Source organism: Choloepus didactylus, chromosome 4 (genome assembly GCF_015220235.1).
Source record: "Choloepus didactylus isolate mChoDid1 chromosome 4, mChoDid1.pri, whole genome shotgun sequence".
NCBI classification, from domain to species: domain Eukaryota; kingdom Metazoa; phylum Chordata; class Mammalia; order Pilosa; family Megalonychidae; genus Choloepus; species Choloepus didactylus.
In genome coordinates, this window is record NC_051310.1 from 113137405 (window position 1) to 113150780 (window position 13376).

The 13376-nt window shown below is 35.4% G+C and overlaps 1 protein-coding gene across 16 annotated transcripts in view; it reads left to right on the plus strand.

Annotated features, from left to right (window-relative positions):
* Positions 1–13376, plus strand: part of DENND4A (DENN domain containing 4A) — a 200677-nt gene that overhangs the window by 88346 nt on the left and 98955 nt on the right. For all 16 annotated transcript variants that reach the window (XM_037833644.1, XM_037833639.1, XM_037833642.1 and 13 more), the window contains one exon: positions 11720–11820. In XM_037833644.1, coding sequence (XP_037689572.1) covers positions 11720–11820 — 101 coding nt within the window. The remainder of the gene's footprint in view (positions 1–11719; positions 11821–13376) is intronic.

A 13376-nucleotide genomic window follows, 5' to 3' on the forward strand; every position in this document is an offset into this window, starting at 1 on the left:
CATGTTGTCATATGTTTCACGACATCGTTCCTTCTTACTGCCACGTAGTATTCTATCATGTGTATATACCACATTTTATTTATCCACTCATCTGTTGAAGGACATTTCAGTTGTTTCCATCTCTGGGCAATTGTGAATAATGCTGCTATGAACATTGGCGTGCAGATATCTGTTCGTGTCACTGCTTTCAGATCTTCCAGGTATATACCGAGAAGTGCAATCACTGGATCAAAGGGTAACTCTGTATCTAGTTTTCTAGGGAAGTGCCAGACTGACTTCTAGAGTGACTGAACCATTACACAGTCCCACCAGCAATGAATAAGAGTCCCAATTTCTTCACATCCTCTCCAGCATTAGTGGTTTCCTGTTTGTTTAATGGCAGCCATTCTAGTTGGTGTGAGGTGGTATCTCATTGTGGTCTCAATTTGCATCTCCCTAATAGCTAGTGAAGCTGATCATTTTTTCATTTGTTTCTTGGCCATTTGTATTTCCTCTTCAGAGAACTGTCTTCTCATATCTTTTGCCCATTTTATAATTGGGCTGTCTGTACTATTGTCATTGAGTTGCAGGATTTCTTTATATATGCAAGATATCAGTCTTTTGTCAGATACATGGTTTCCAAAAATTTTTTCCCATTGAGTTGGCTGCCTCTTTACCTTTTTGACAAATTCTTTTGAGGTACAGAAACTTCTAAGCTTGAGGAGTTCCCATTTATCTATTTTTTACTTGGTTTCTTGTGCTTTGGATGTGAAGTCTAGGAAGTGGCCGCCTAATACAAGGTCTTGAAGATGTTTCCCTACATTATCTTCTAGGAGTTTTATGGTACTGTCTTTTGTATTGAGATCTTTGATCCACTCTGAGTTAATTTTTGTGTAGGGTGTGAGGTGAAGGGGTCCTCTTTCATTCTTTTGGATATGGATATCCAACTCTCCCAGCCCCATTTGTTGAAAAGACTGTTATATCCCAGTTCAGTGACTTTGGGGGCTTTATCAAAGATCAGTCGGCTGTAGATCTGGGGGTCTATCTCCAAATTCTCAATTCAATTCCATTGATCAATATGTCTATCTTTGTGCCAGTACCATGCTGTTTTGATAACTGTGGCTTTTTAATAATCTTCAGAGTCAGGGAGTGTAAGTCCTCCCACTTCATTTTTCTTTTTTAGAGTGTCTTTAGCAATTCGAGGCATCTTCCCTTTCCAAATAAATTTGATAACTAGCTTTTCCAAGTCTGCAAAGTAGGTTGTTGGAATTTTGATTGGGATTGCATTGAATCTGTAGATGAGTTCGGGTAGAATTGACATCTTAATGACATTTAGCCTTCCTATCCATGAACATGGAATATTTTTCCACCTTTTAAGGTCCCCTTCTATTTCTTTTAGTAGAGCTATGTAGTTTTCTTTGTATAGGTCTTTTGCATCTTTGGTTAAGTTCATTCCTAGGTACTTGATTTTTTTAGTTGCTATTGAAAATGGTATCTTTTTCTTGAGTGTCTCTTCAGTTTGTTCATTTCTAGCAATAGAAACATTCCTGATTTATGTGCATTAATCTTGTATCCTGCTACTTTGCTAAATTTGTTTATTAGCTCTAGTAGCTGTATCATCAATTTCTCAGGGTTTTCCAGATATAAGATCATATCATCTACAAATAATGACAGTTTTACTTCTTCTTTTCCAATTTGGATGCCTTTTATTTCTTTGTCTTGCCGGCTTGCCCTGGCTAGCACTTCCAGCACAGTGTTGAATAACAGTGGTGACAGCGGGCATCCTTGTCTTGTTCCTGATCTTAGAGGGAAGGCTTTCAGTCTCTCACCATTGAGTCCTATGCTGGCTGTGGGTTTTTCATATATGCTCTTTATCATATTGAGGAAGTTTCCTTCAATTCCTACCTTTTGAAGTGTTTCTATCAAAAAGGGATGTTGGATTTTGTCTAATCCTTTTTCAGCATCTATTGAGATGATCATTTGATTTTTCTCTTTTGATTTGTTAATGGGTTGTAATACATTGATTGATTTTCTTATGTTGAACCATCCTGGCATGCCTGGAATGAACCCCACTTGGTCATGTTATTTGATTTTTTAAATTTGTCTTTGGATTTGATTTGCAAGTATTTTGTTGAGAATTTTTGCATCTATATTCATTAGGGAGATAGGACTGTAGTTTTCCTTTTTTGTAGCATCTTTGTCTGGTTTTGGTATTAGGTTGATGTTAGCTTCATAAAATGAGTTAGGTAGTGTTCCATTTTCTTCAATGTTTTGAAAGAGTTTAAGTAAGATTGGTGTCACTTCTTTTTGGAAAGTTTGGTAGAATTCCCCTGTGTAGTCATCTGTCCCTGCGCATTTATTTGTGGGAAGCTTTTTGATGACTGATTGGATCTCTTTGCTTGTGATTGGTGGGTTAAGGTCTTCTTTTTCTTCTCTGGGCAGTCTAGGTTGTTCATATGTTTATAGGAAATTGTCCATTTCCTCTACATTATCCTGTTTGTTGGCATACAGTTGTTCATAGTATCCTCTTATAATTTTTTTAATTTCTTTGGGATCCACAGTAATGTCACCTTTCTCATTTATTATTTTGTATATATGGGTCTTCTCTCTTTCTGATTTTGTCAGTCTAGCTAGGGTCTTGTCAATCTTGTTGATCTTCTCCAAGAACCAACTTTTGGTGTTGTTTATCGTCTGTATTGTTTTTTTGTTCTCTATGTCATTTATTTCTGTTTAATCCTTGTTATTTCTTTTCTTCTACTTGGTTTAGGATTGGTTTGTTGTTCATTTTCTAGCTTCTTCAGTTGATCCATTAGTTCTTTGATTTTGGCTCTTTCTTCCTTTTTAATGTATGCGTTTAGTGCTATAAATTTTCCCCTCAGTACTGCTTTTGCTGCATCCCATAGTTGTTTTTTTTTTTTTTTTTTTAATTCAGTTTTATTGAAATATATTCACAAACCATACAATCATCCATGGTATACAATCAGCTATTCACAGTACGATCATATAGTTATGCATTCATCACCACAATGTATTTCTGAACATTTTCCTTACATCAGAAAGAATCAGAATAAGAATAAAAAATAAAAGTAAAAAAAGAACACCCAAACCATCCCCCCATGCCACCCTATTTGTCATTTAGTTTTTGTCCCCACTTTTCTACCCATCCATCCACACATTAGACAAAGGGATTGTGATCCATGAGGCCTTCAGCATCACACTATCACCCCTTGTAATCTACATTATTATATAGTCATCTTCAGGAGTCCAGACTACTGGGTTGGAGTTTGGTAGTTTCAGGTATTTACTTCTAGCTATTCCAATACATTAAAACCGAAGAGTTGTTATCTATATAGTGCATAAGAATGTCCACCAGAGTGACCTCTCAATTCCACTTGAAATCTCTCGGCCAGTGAAAGTATTTTGTCTCATTTTGCATCCCCTTTTTGGTCAAGAAGATGTTCTCAATCCCACGATGCCGGGTCCAGATTCATCCCAGGAGTCATATCCTGCGTTGCCAGGGAGATTTACACCCCTTGGAGTCGGGTCCCACATAGGGGGAGGGCAGTGAGTTCACCTGCTGAGGTGGCAGAGAGAGAGGGCCACATCTGAGCAGCAAAGAGGTACTCGGGGAGACTCTTAGGCACAAATATATGCAAGTTTAACCTCTCCTTTGCAGTAACAAGCCCCGCAATAGAGGGCCCAGCACATCAAACCGCCAGTCCCAGTGTTTGTAACAACATCAACACCAGTCCATCCCATAGGTTTCGGTATGTTCTGTTTTCATTTTCATTCATCTCTATATATTTAGCAATTTCTCTTGCTATTTCTTCTTTAACCCATTGATTGTTTAGGAGCGTGTTGTTTAAACTCCAGGTTTTTGTGATTTTTCTAAGTCTCTGGTGGTTATTGACTTCTAAATGTATTCCATTGTGTTCAGAGAATGTGCTTTGAATAATTTCAATTTTCTAAAATTTATTGAGCCTTGTTTTATGTCCCAGCATATGATCTATTCTGCAGAAAGTTCCGTGAGCACTAGAGAAGAATGTGTATCCTGGTGATTTGGGATGTAATGTTCTATATATGTCTGTTAAATCCAATTCATTTATCAGATTGTTCAGGTTTTCAATTTCCTTATTGGTCTTCTGTCTGGTTGATCTATCTATAGGAGAGAGTGATGTGTTGAAGTCTCCCACAATTATTGTGGAAACATCAATTGCTTCCTTTAGTTTTGCCAGTGTTTCTCTCATGTATTTTGTGGCACCTTGATTGGGTGCATAAACATTTATGATTGTTCTTTCTTCTTGTTGAATTGCCCCTTTTATTAGTATGTAGTGGCCTTCTTTGTCCCTCGTAACATCCTTGCATTTAAAGTCTATTTTATCTGAGATTAATATTGCTACACCTGCTTTCTTTTGGCTGTAGCTTGCATGAAATATTTTTTTCCATCCTTTCACTTTCAATTTCTTTGTGTCCCTGTGTCTAAGATGAGTCTCTTGTATGCAACGTATTGATGGTACATTTTTTTTTATCCATTCTGTGAATCTGTATCTTTTAATTGGGGAGTTTAATCCATTTACATTCAACGTTATTACTGTGAAGGCATTTCTTGAATCAGCCCTCTTATCCTTTGGTTTATGTTTGTCATATATATTTTTTCCCTCTCTCTATTAATGTCCTTTAATGTACCCATACTGAATCTCTTTAGTGCTGAACCTTTCTCCGTATCATTCTCTCCTTCCTTTGTTTCTCTGTTGGTGGGCCTCCCTTTAGTATCTCAAGTAGCACAGGTCTCTTGTTAGCAGATTCTCTCAACATTTGTTTATCTCTGAAAAATTTAAGCTCTCCCTCAAATTTGAAGGAGAGTTTTGGTGGATAAAGAATTCTTGGTTGGCAGTTTTTCTCACTCAGAATTTTAAATGTCATGCCACTGCCTTCTCGCCTCCATGGTGGCTGCTGAGTAGTCACTACTTAGTCTTATGCTGTTTCCTTTGTATGTGGTGAATTGCTTTTCTCTTGCTGCTTTCAGAACTTGTTCTTTCTCTTCTGTATTTGACAGTGTGATCAGAATATCTCTCAGAGTAGGTTTATTTGGATTTATTCTATTTGGAGTCCGCTGGGCATTTATGATTTGTGTATTTATGGTGTTTAGAAGATTTGGGAAGTTTTCCCCAACAATTTCTTTAAATACTCTTCCTAAACCTTTGCCCTTTTCTTCCCCTTCTGCGACACCAGTGAGTCTTATATTTGAACGTTTTATGTTATCTATCATATCTCTGAGGTCCATTTCGATTTTTTCAATTTTTTCCCCATTCTTTCTTTTGTTCTTTCATTTTCCGTTCTGTCATCTTCCAGGTCACTGATTCATTGTTCATCTTCCTCTAGTCTTGTACTATGAGTATCCAGAATCTTTTTAATTTGGTCAACAGTTTCTTTAATTTCCATAAGATCATCTGTTTTTTTATTTACCCTTGAAATTTCTTCTTTATGCTCTCCTGATGTCTTCTACATGTTCTTTATATCCTGTGCCATGCTCTTCTTCATGTCCTTTATATCCTGTGCCATGGTCTCATTGTTTATCTTTAGTTCGTTGATTAATTGGTCTAAGTACTGTGTCTCCTCTGATCTTTTGATTTGGGTGCTTGGGCTTGGGTTACCCATATTGTCTTGTTTTTTCATATGCTTTAAAGTTTTCTGTTGTTTTTCGCCTCTTGGCATTTGCTTAACTTTATAGAGTTCTTTGAGGATTTGTAGACTTATTAAAACCCTTATCTCTAATTTTTCAGTTCCACAGCTTTGTGGAGTATACTTTCTCTAACTAATCAGCAGGTGGCATCCGCGAGCCACCTATTCCCCTCAAGCCAGTTCTCCCCTGCTTTGTCTTTGTGGTGAGTGGGGTTGTGAGTCTTGTGGGGTCCAATTGGTGTGCCAAGCTTGCGTGTGTAGTTGGTGTTGCCCGCCCTGTATATGGGGCAAGTGTCTGGGTGGTCACGAAGGAGGGGTGGCTCTAACAATCAAATCTCCCTGGTGTTCCTGGAGATTTAAAGCTGCTGCAATAGTCTAATCCTTCAGTTCAGTCCTGCCACTGTTTGTCTCTGCCGCTGACCCAGAAGTCCTTGGTATTGGCATATGGCCCCTGAGACTTGTGAGTGGGTCCCTATTCCAGGCTGTGCAACCCCAGGCCCTCTGTTGAGGGATCACTGTGCTATGTCACAGGTGAGTGCCACCCCCCAGGGCAGTTCTGGGCTGCAGGGCTGTGTAGGGACTCTCCCAGTCTGTTGAAAGGATTGCTGAATGGTGCGTGTTAATTCACACTGCTCCGCCTTCCCGGTTCTGGGATAACCAGCTGAGGGTGCAGGGAAGGCTAATTCCACACCTGATTTTGTGGTATGTGTGTGTGTTGTTGGAAACACTTTCCATCACACTGGGTTGTCTGGGGTAGCTCTGGGCTATGGGGCCGGCGACTGGCAGGAGTGTTCCCTGCCCACCAGGAAGATGGCTATGAGGGGACGCCCCCCTTTTCTTGGGAAGTTGTGGTGTTTAGTGAATTTTCTCAGCCACTGGTTTATTGCCTCATGTCTCAGAGCTCTCTTAGTTCTGCTCTTGTCTTGACTTGCCCAAATTGCAAGTCTTTGAGGCTTTCTGTATTGGGCTTCTTAGAGTAATTGTTTTAGAAAAAGAGAAAAAGATTTTTTTTTGATAAAGAAAAAGGGAAAGGTGCTCCTTGCAGATCTAATGGGTTATTGAAATGCTAAGAGACAAGGCAATTAGGGCCATTAAGGAACTATCCAGGGAGCAGAGAAACCTGTTTTTCAGACAAAGAAAATCGTCTTCTGGATTTACATATGAGCCTGACTCTGCCTGAGCTCTGCCCTTCCCTGTTCTATGTTCATCAGAACTGCAAAAAGCCTCTGCTTTTATTTTTGGGTTTTTCTTGCTGTTTTTGCTATCCCTATCTCTTCTCCGCTGGGCTGGCTACTCCCGGATTCTCTGGCATCTGGTCTCAGTCCATCTATGATTGGAGTTTGGATCAGTAGAATGAGTTTCTGATAACAGCTGCCACTGCAGTTCTCCCTTCTCCTTCCCAGCGCTGACGGCCCCTCCTCCCACAGGACTGAGCCTGGCAGCGTGGGGCGCGGGTCCCCTGGCTGCAAAAACTTACAGGTTTCTCTGATCTCAGCTGTTCCACGTGTTCATGAGTGTTATATGAAGTATGCCCAAAGTCAAATTGCTCTGTGGTGTCTGGTCCACGCAGTTCCTGGCTTTCTACCTACTGCCCTGAAGGAGTAACTAAAACGTACACCTCACCACTCTGCCATCTTGCCCTGCCCTCCTTCTCTTTCTATTGAAATAATATTTAAGTTATGGCTATTGAAGCTATATTTTACTTTATAGTAATATATTTTACTTTATAAGAAAAATTTTGTTTTCCTTGAAACAGTCTCTTATTTTCAGTCCATACATACTTATGTTATTCAGGGAAGAGGCATTTGATGCAATGACTTTACGTCTCCACTGGGCATACTTAAAAGAACTACAATTTAGTTTATCACCTGTTGGAAATAAAGCGGTACCTGTAAGGGAATAAACGCTCACTCAGTTCTGGAGGAGAAAAGAATTTATTTATGATCTTGCAGGATAGGGCGCCCAGCCAAACACATGGTAGGCTGGCACGCCAGAGGAAGATAATGGCGATCTTTAAATCTCCTACTCCTAATTCGCAAGTCCCTTCCCTGTTTCCCCATTGACTGGGTACTACAGAGGTTACAGCCTATCCGAGAACACTAACTAATTCATCTTTTGAGATTTTAATTTGTACAGCCTATCCAAGAGAGCCAACTAGCTCATTATTGAGATTTTGAACTGATCAGCCTATCCAAGAGAGTTCATTTAGTTTAAAAAAATTTTTTTTTTGCTGTGAGTTCCCACCTCTGATTTTACCTCATATCTCTTTACATTCTAGTAACCATGGTTACTTTTCCATATAAGGAGCTGGCAGATTCTCTCTTTCTTCTCTTTACCACGGGGCTTGTTTAAACTGGTTTTGCCTCCATTTCCCTTATTCCATGCTGTCTCTATGTGAAAGCTAAACTTATCCCTTTCTTACATCACCAAAGCTCAAATACCAGTATAGCTTTTTTTTTTTTGCCATTTAATTAAGATATATTCACATACCATATAATTCATCCAAGGTATACAGTCAATGGCTCACAGTATCGTCACATAGCTGTTACGCATTCATCACCACAGTCAATTTTAGAACATTTTCACTACTCCAAAAAATAAATAAATAAAATAAAAACAATTTAAAAATTTTAAAATATAAAAAAGAATACCCCAAACATCCCATACCCCTTATCACCCCCCATTATTTATTTTTATATTTTTTGTCTATATTTTATTACTCATCTCTGCCCATTCACTGGATTCAGGGGGTGTCAGTTGCAGGTTTTCACAATCACATAGTCACATGATAAAAGCTATCTAGTTATACAATCACCATTAAGAATCAAGGCTACTGGATTACAGTTCAACAGTTTCAGGTATTTCCTTCTAGCTATTCTAATGTGCTATAAACTTAAAGTAGTATAATGCATAAGAATAACCTCCAGAATGACCCCTCAACTCTGTTTGAAATAAATCTCTTAGCCATTGAAACTTAATTTTGTTCCATTTATTTTCCCCCTTCCAATATAACTTTTACAACTTACATATATTGATGTGACTAGGTTTTTCTCCAATTCTTTAACAAGTTCTTTTCATTGTAAAGCCTTTTTATTTTGTTCTGATAGCTTAGATTAATACTCACTTTTATCATGTCAAAAACCTCAAATGCCTAAACCATTAGAAAAGTTTAGCAAATAATCTTCTATTATAAAGAAAATATGCTGTCAGAAAGCTTTTATTCATTGAAAGCCTAACCAAGCAAATATGGTATGTATTTTGTACATAATGGCTACTTTATATGTGGGATGGATAAAGTCAAAGATTCCTTACCAGGAACATTTAATTCTTTACCAGTGATATTTAATTTTTTAAATACAAAGCAATTTTTTTCTTTGCCCATTTTTTTGTTACATGACATATATATATTTTTTAAATATTGAAGTTAAAGGTGGTAATAAGTGTAACTGTGTTTATTGTGGCAGTAAATTACATAGCCCCTCTTTTTGTACTTTTCTTCAATTTGTTAAAAGAAATTTTTCTCTTCCTACTTACTGTTTTATCTTTCTGTTTTGATCACTAGTGAGTTAAAGAATCAAAGAAACAGTCATTTGTACACGTCAGTATTCCTCCTTGATATTATTGCCTTTCCAAATCCATGGGAGGAATAGACTAGTGAACTAACAGCTTTTTACTTTCCTTAACTGAGAATTTCTGAAGCCCCTACCTGAAATTTGAAAGAAAAACAAATCCTGAGTATGAAACTTTGAGTTTCCTTTTCCTTTTCTGACTTTTGGATACATATAACATAGAGTATTTTCTGAATGTCAAGAAATTTCTGAAGAAGAGGAAAGTATTAATATCCAATATGTGCTAGGCATAAAGCTATATGCATAGCACAAGTTATATTATTCTCCATACTTTGTGAGGTAGTTTTTATTAGCCCCATCTGACAGATAAGGAAATCAAAGCTTAGATTTTTAAGTAATTATCAAAGGGTAAATAGATTATACTGCTATAACTGGCTTTTGAAAGTAGCACTGTCTGACTCCAAAACAAATACTTATGCCACTAATTTTTGGTAACTATTTATGTAGTAGTGCCCTTGTAAATGGAAGTAACCGTAAATAAAGATGTAGAAGGCTATTGTAGATCCAAACTCAGGTACGAGATGTAACTCTCTTACCCAGCCAGCCAGTTTTAGGTCAAGAGGAGGAAATTACATGAGTAAGGAACCTTAATTACAGCGAATGGTAAGACATGGTGTGTTGTGTTGAAAAGTTTTATCAAGAAAATAATGTAAAAACTATTTCTACATTGTGTTCTCACTATAACACAGGGCTTCATGCTCCTGATCATATTGTAAATGTAATAAAACCTACATAGCAGCACATCTGCAATTTGACCCTGTTCTATCCTTATTTTTATTCTTATTTGTGAAAAGATAGATCATAGATCCCAAGACATTTGTCCTTTGTCAGCTTAAGCTTTCCCATCCACTCTTTTTTCTTCAATTAATATTCAAAGTGATATTTACCCTTTTTGTTCCATGGGAAGTTTAGAGAGCATAAGAAGAATGTCCAGCAAATTCCACTACACGGCCGTGCTATGCTTAGTCCCATTGTATAACTGATCTCCATCTAGTACACGTTTTTAAAAGTTAGGCTTCTCAAAAGCATTTAGAAGTGCCAATCTTAGGTTAATTTCTATTTTTTCGGATAACCTTACGGAAAAGTCTAAATCTGTAAGATATAATTAATTTGGGTGGGCTTATTAGTATTCATTTCATTTGAAATGTGACCACATTAAGCAAGACCCATTTCTAGTTCAGTACCCTACTTAAGTAACTTTGGGGAGAAAATAACTGAAGCAAAAGAACATGCATTATAATTACTATAAGTAGAATTAGGGGGAGGAAGGAATTAATTATTAAAAATTAAGTTTTTATATGAAGAGAACAGCAAAGACTGTCTTCATAGTAGGGTCAATGATTAAATAACCAGCTGTATAGACTGGATGAAATAGTATATTACCATTTAAATTTAAAATCATGTTTCTGTTCATTTAGAATGTTAAGTGAAAATTACATATGAAATAGGAATTGAATCATTAAAAAAACAATAAATTTAAAACTCTGTAAATGGAGAGTAGGCTAAAAAGTTAATGTACCCAAGATATTAATAGTGTTTAGTTGTTCAAACATGTGTGATTTATTTTTCTTCTACATTCTTCAAGTTTTCTAAAATGAGTATTCATTCCTGTTTATATTGGTTTAAAAGATTCAATAAATGAAGAATGGAATCAACAAGATTGTTTTAAGTCCTAAGGCTTTATAATGTTTTATCATCATACTCTTTTCTTCTCCTGCTTCAAATATAGTTTAAAGAGTAATTATGTTGTAATAATTGAAATAAAGGAGATTATAGGAGTCTGACCTACAAACAAAGCTACCACGTCCAGTCAGATCTGCTCTTTTATAGTTACAAAAGTAGTTTGAAATGTTATACTTTATTCAAGTAATTTTATAATATGGATTATATCTCTTCTAAAGAAAACAAAAATAATTTTTACTTATACTTTTAGGAAACTAAGGAATTAAATATTTAAATATACCATAGTATGTTGATAAGCTCTGTGGCTCATAAGTTCATTGAAAGTTTTCAATGGTGCTTTTTCTTAGTCTATAACAAGCAAATCACCTTGTCATAGGATTTTCCCAATATTTAGATGTCTAAACACCCTTAAGTGGGATTTTGAGAGTTATGGTCACCACATTTAGCTTTGTGGTGTTTATTAGCATGATTTCAATGCAAGTGGAATTTACTCAGTACCAACATAATTATAAAATTTTAAGCTATATTTAATACAAGGTTCTGCCCACATAAAAATAAATTTTAAAATATTCATCTTCCCAATTTACTACTGTAGTCTTTAGTATTTTTCTATTCTTAACTAGACTATTTTGGATATTTATTTTTTTATTCAATGTGTTTTTTCTTTATATATATATATATAAAATATAATTTTCTCAAAAAAAAGTCCTGCTAACAAATATATTATTGTTGTCATTCAATCTCAGAACTGGAGACAAGAAAAATGTAGCCTGGAAGATACTTCCGAAGAAGCCATGTAAAAATCTAATAAACACACTGAATAATTTACACCAGCAATTAGCAAAATGTAAGTGGGTAACTTAATTAAATGAGGTAATTTCATCTCAGAAAGGGATTCCTATTACTTTGCCTTTCTTATAAAAGGATAATGTTTACTTTATCTAAAGGAAAATGTGTTTACAATCTTAAAGAAAAATTAACAAAAAAATTTTGCTAAAAACTGAATGGGAGATTTGTAAAATTTATATTTTGCATCTGTCATATTTTCAAGAACCACTTTAGAATAATAAAGTTCAAAAGGATGCTTATAAGGTGATTGTCACTTTAATTGTACCATTGCTACAATACCATGGAAAAATAAGGGTTTTCACTTTTATATTTTTGTCATACACAGAGTAAAAAGTTAGTTTGAAAACCTAAGAAAAACAGTTTAAACTATATTAGAAAATGCTCAGAATTTCAGTGGGATGAGGGCTAGGTCTTATGCTTTTCATTTTCAGTGGGTCTTAATGCTGAGCTTGCTTCAAATAAGTTGAAAATAAAAGCTTGTCAAAAACATTAGGAAATTAATCAAAATGAAAAATGATTTGGATATGGAATATTTTAGTAAAAAGTTTATTTAAGGATATATCTTGACAATTATCTGTAATTACTGATGAGTTAAAATTTGATTCCTTAATCCAATCATCTGGTATTATAACAATGGCCTATTCAGAGTTCATGACTTAATTCTTACGTGAAATACAGATATTGGTAATGCAGCAATATTTGAGGTTATCGTTTATGTATTAGTGAAATATAAAACATAGGAGGTGGTCTATAAAGATGCATATAGTATAAGTGGAAAAAAACATGGGAAAAAGACAATATTTTCAAAGTAAATCTCATGACAAGTAGATAATTTAATTGTTTATAAGAATTGGACTATGAAAAAATTCACATCATATATAACAAAATTTGATCTTACGGTGCAAACAAATTGTGTGCATAATTTTATTTAAACTCTTAGTGAATTGTTTTCTAAAAGTGCTTGCTACTCTTTTGAGCAGAAAACTCCAGCAGCTTATGTAGCAATATTAAAATATTATTAAAATCTTAAAATCACTGTAATAGCTCACCTAGCTCTAGTGAAGAACAGAATCATTAAGCTTAAAACTGCAGAGACTTTTAAATAATACTGATGATTAAGTATTGTAAATACTTTACAGCTTCAGAGACTTTCACATACATTCTTATTTTATCTTTACTATCTGAGGGTAATAAAGTTGAGGGAATAAAGTAGCTTGTCAACTATCATATAGTTAACAAGGATGAAGCTTGAAACTGATGCCCTGTGGCTCCAATGCTCACATTCTTTCCAGTATATTAGATATTTTTAAATTTAATTTATTCTTTATTAGTATTTTTTTGTTGTTAAAGAATTTGTAGGTTTATAGAAATATCATGCATAAAATACATAAAATATAGAGTTGTTATATCACCCTATTAAAATACACCTTGCATTAGTGTGATACACATTATAATTCATGAAAGAACATTTTTATGATTGTACTACCTGTAGTCCATTGTTTACCGTAGAGTTCACTGTGTTGTGCAGTCCTGTTTTTTCTTTTTATTTTTATC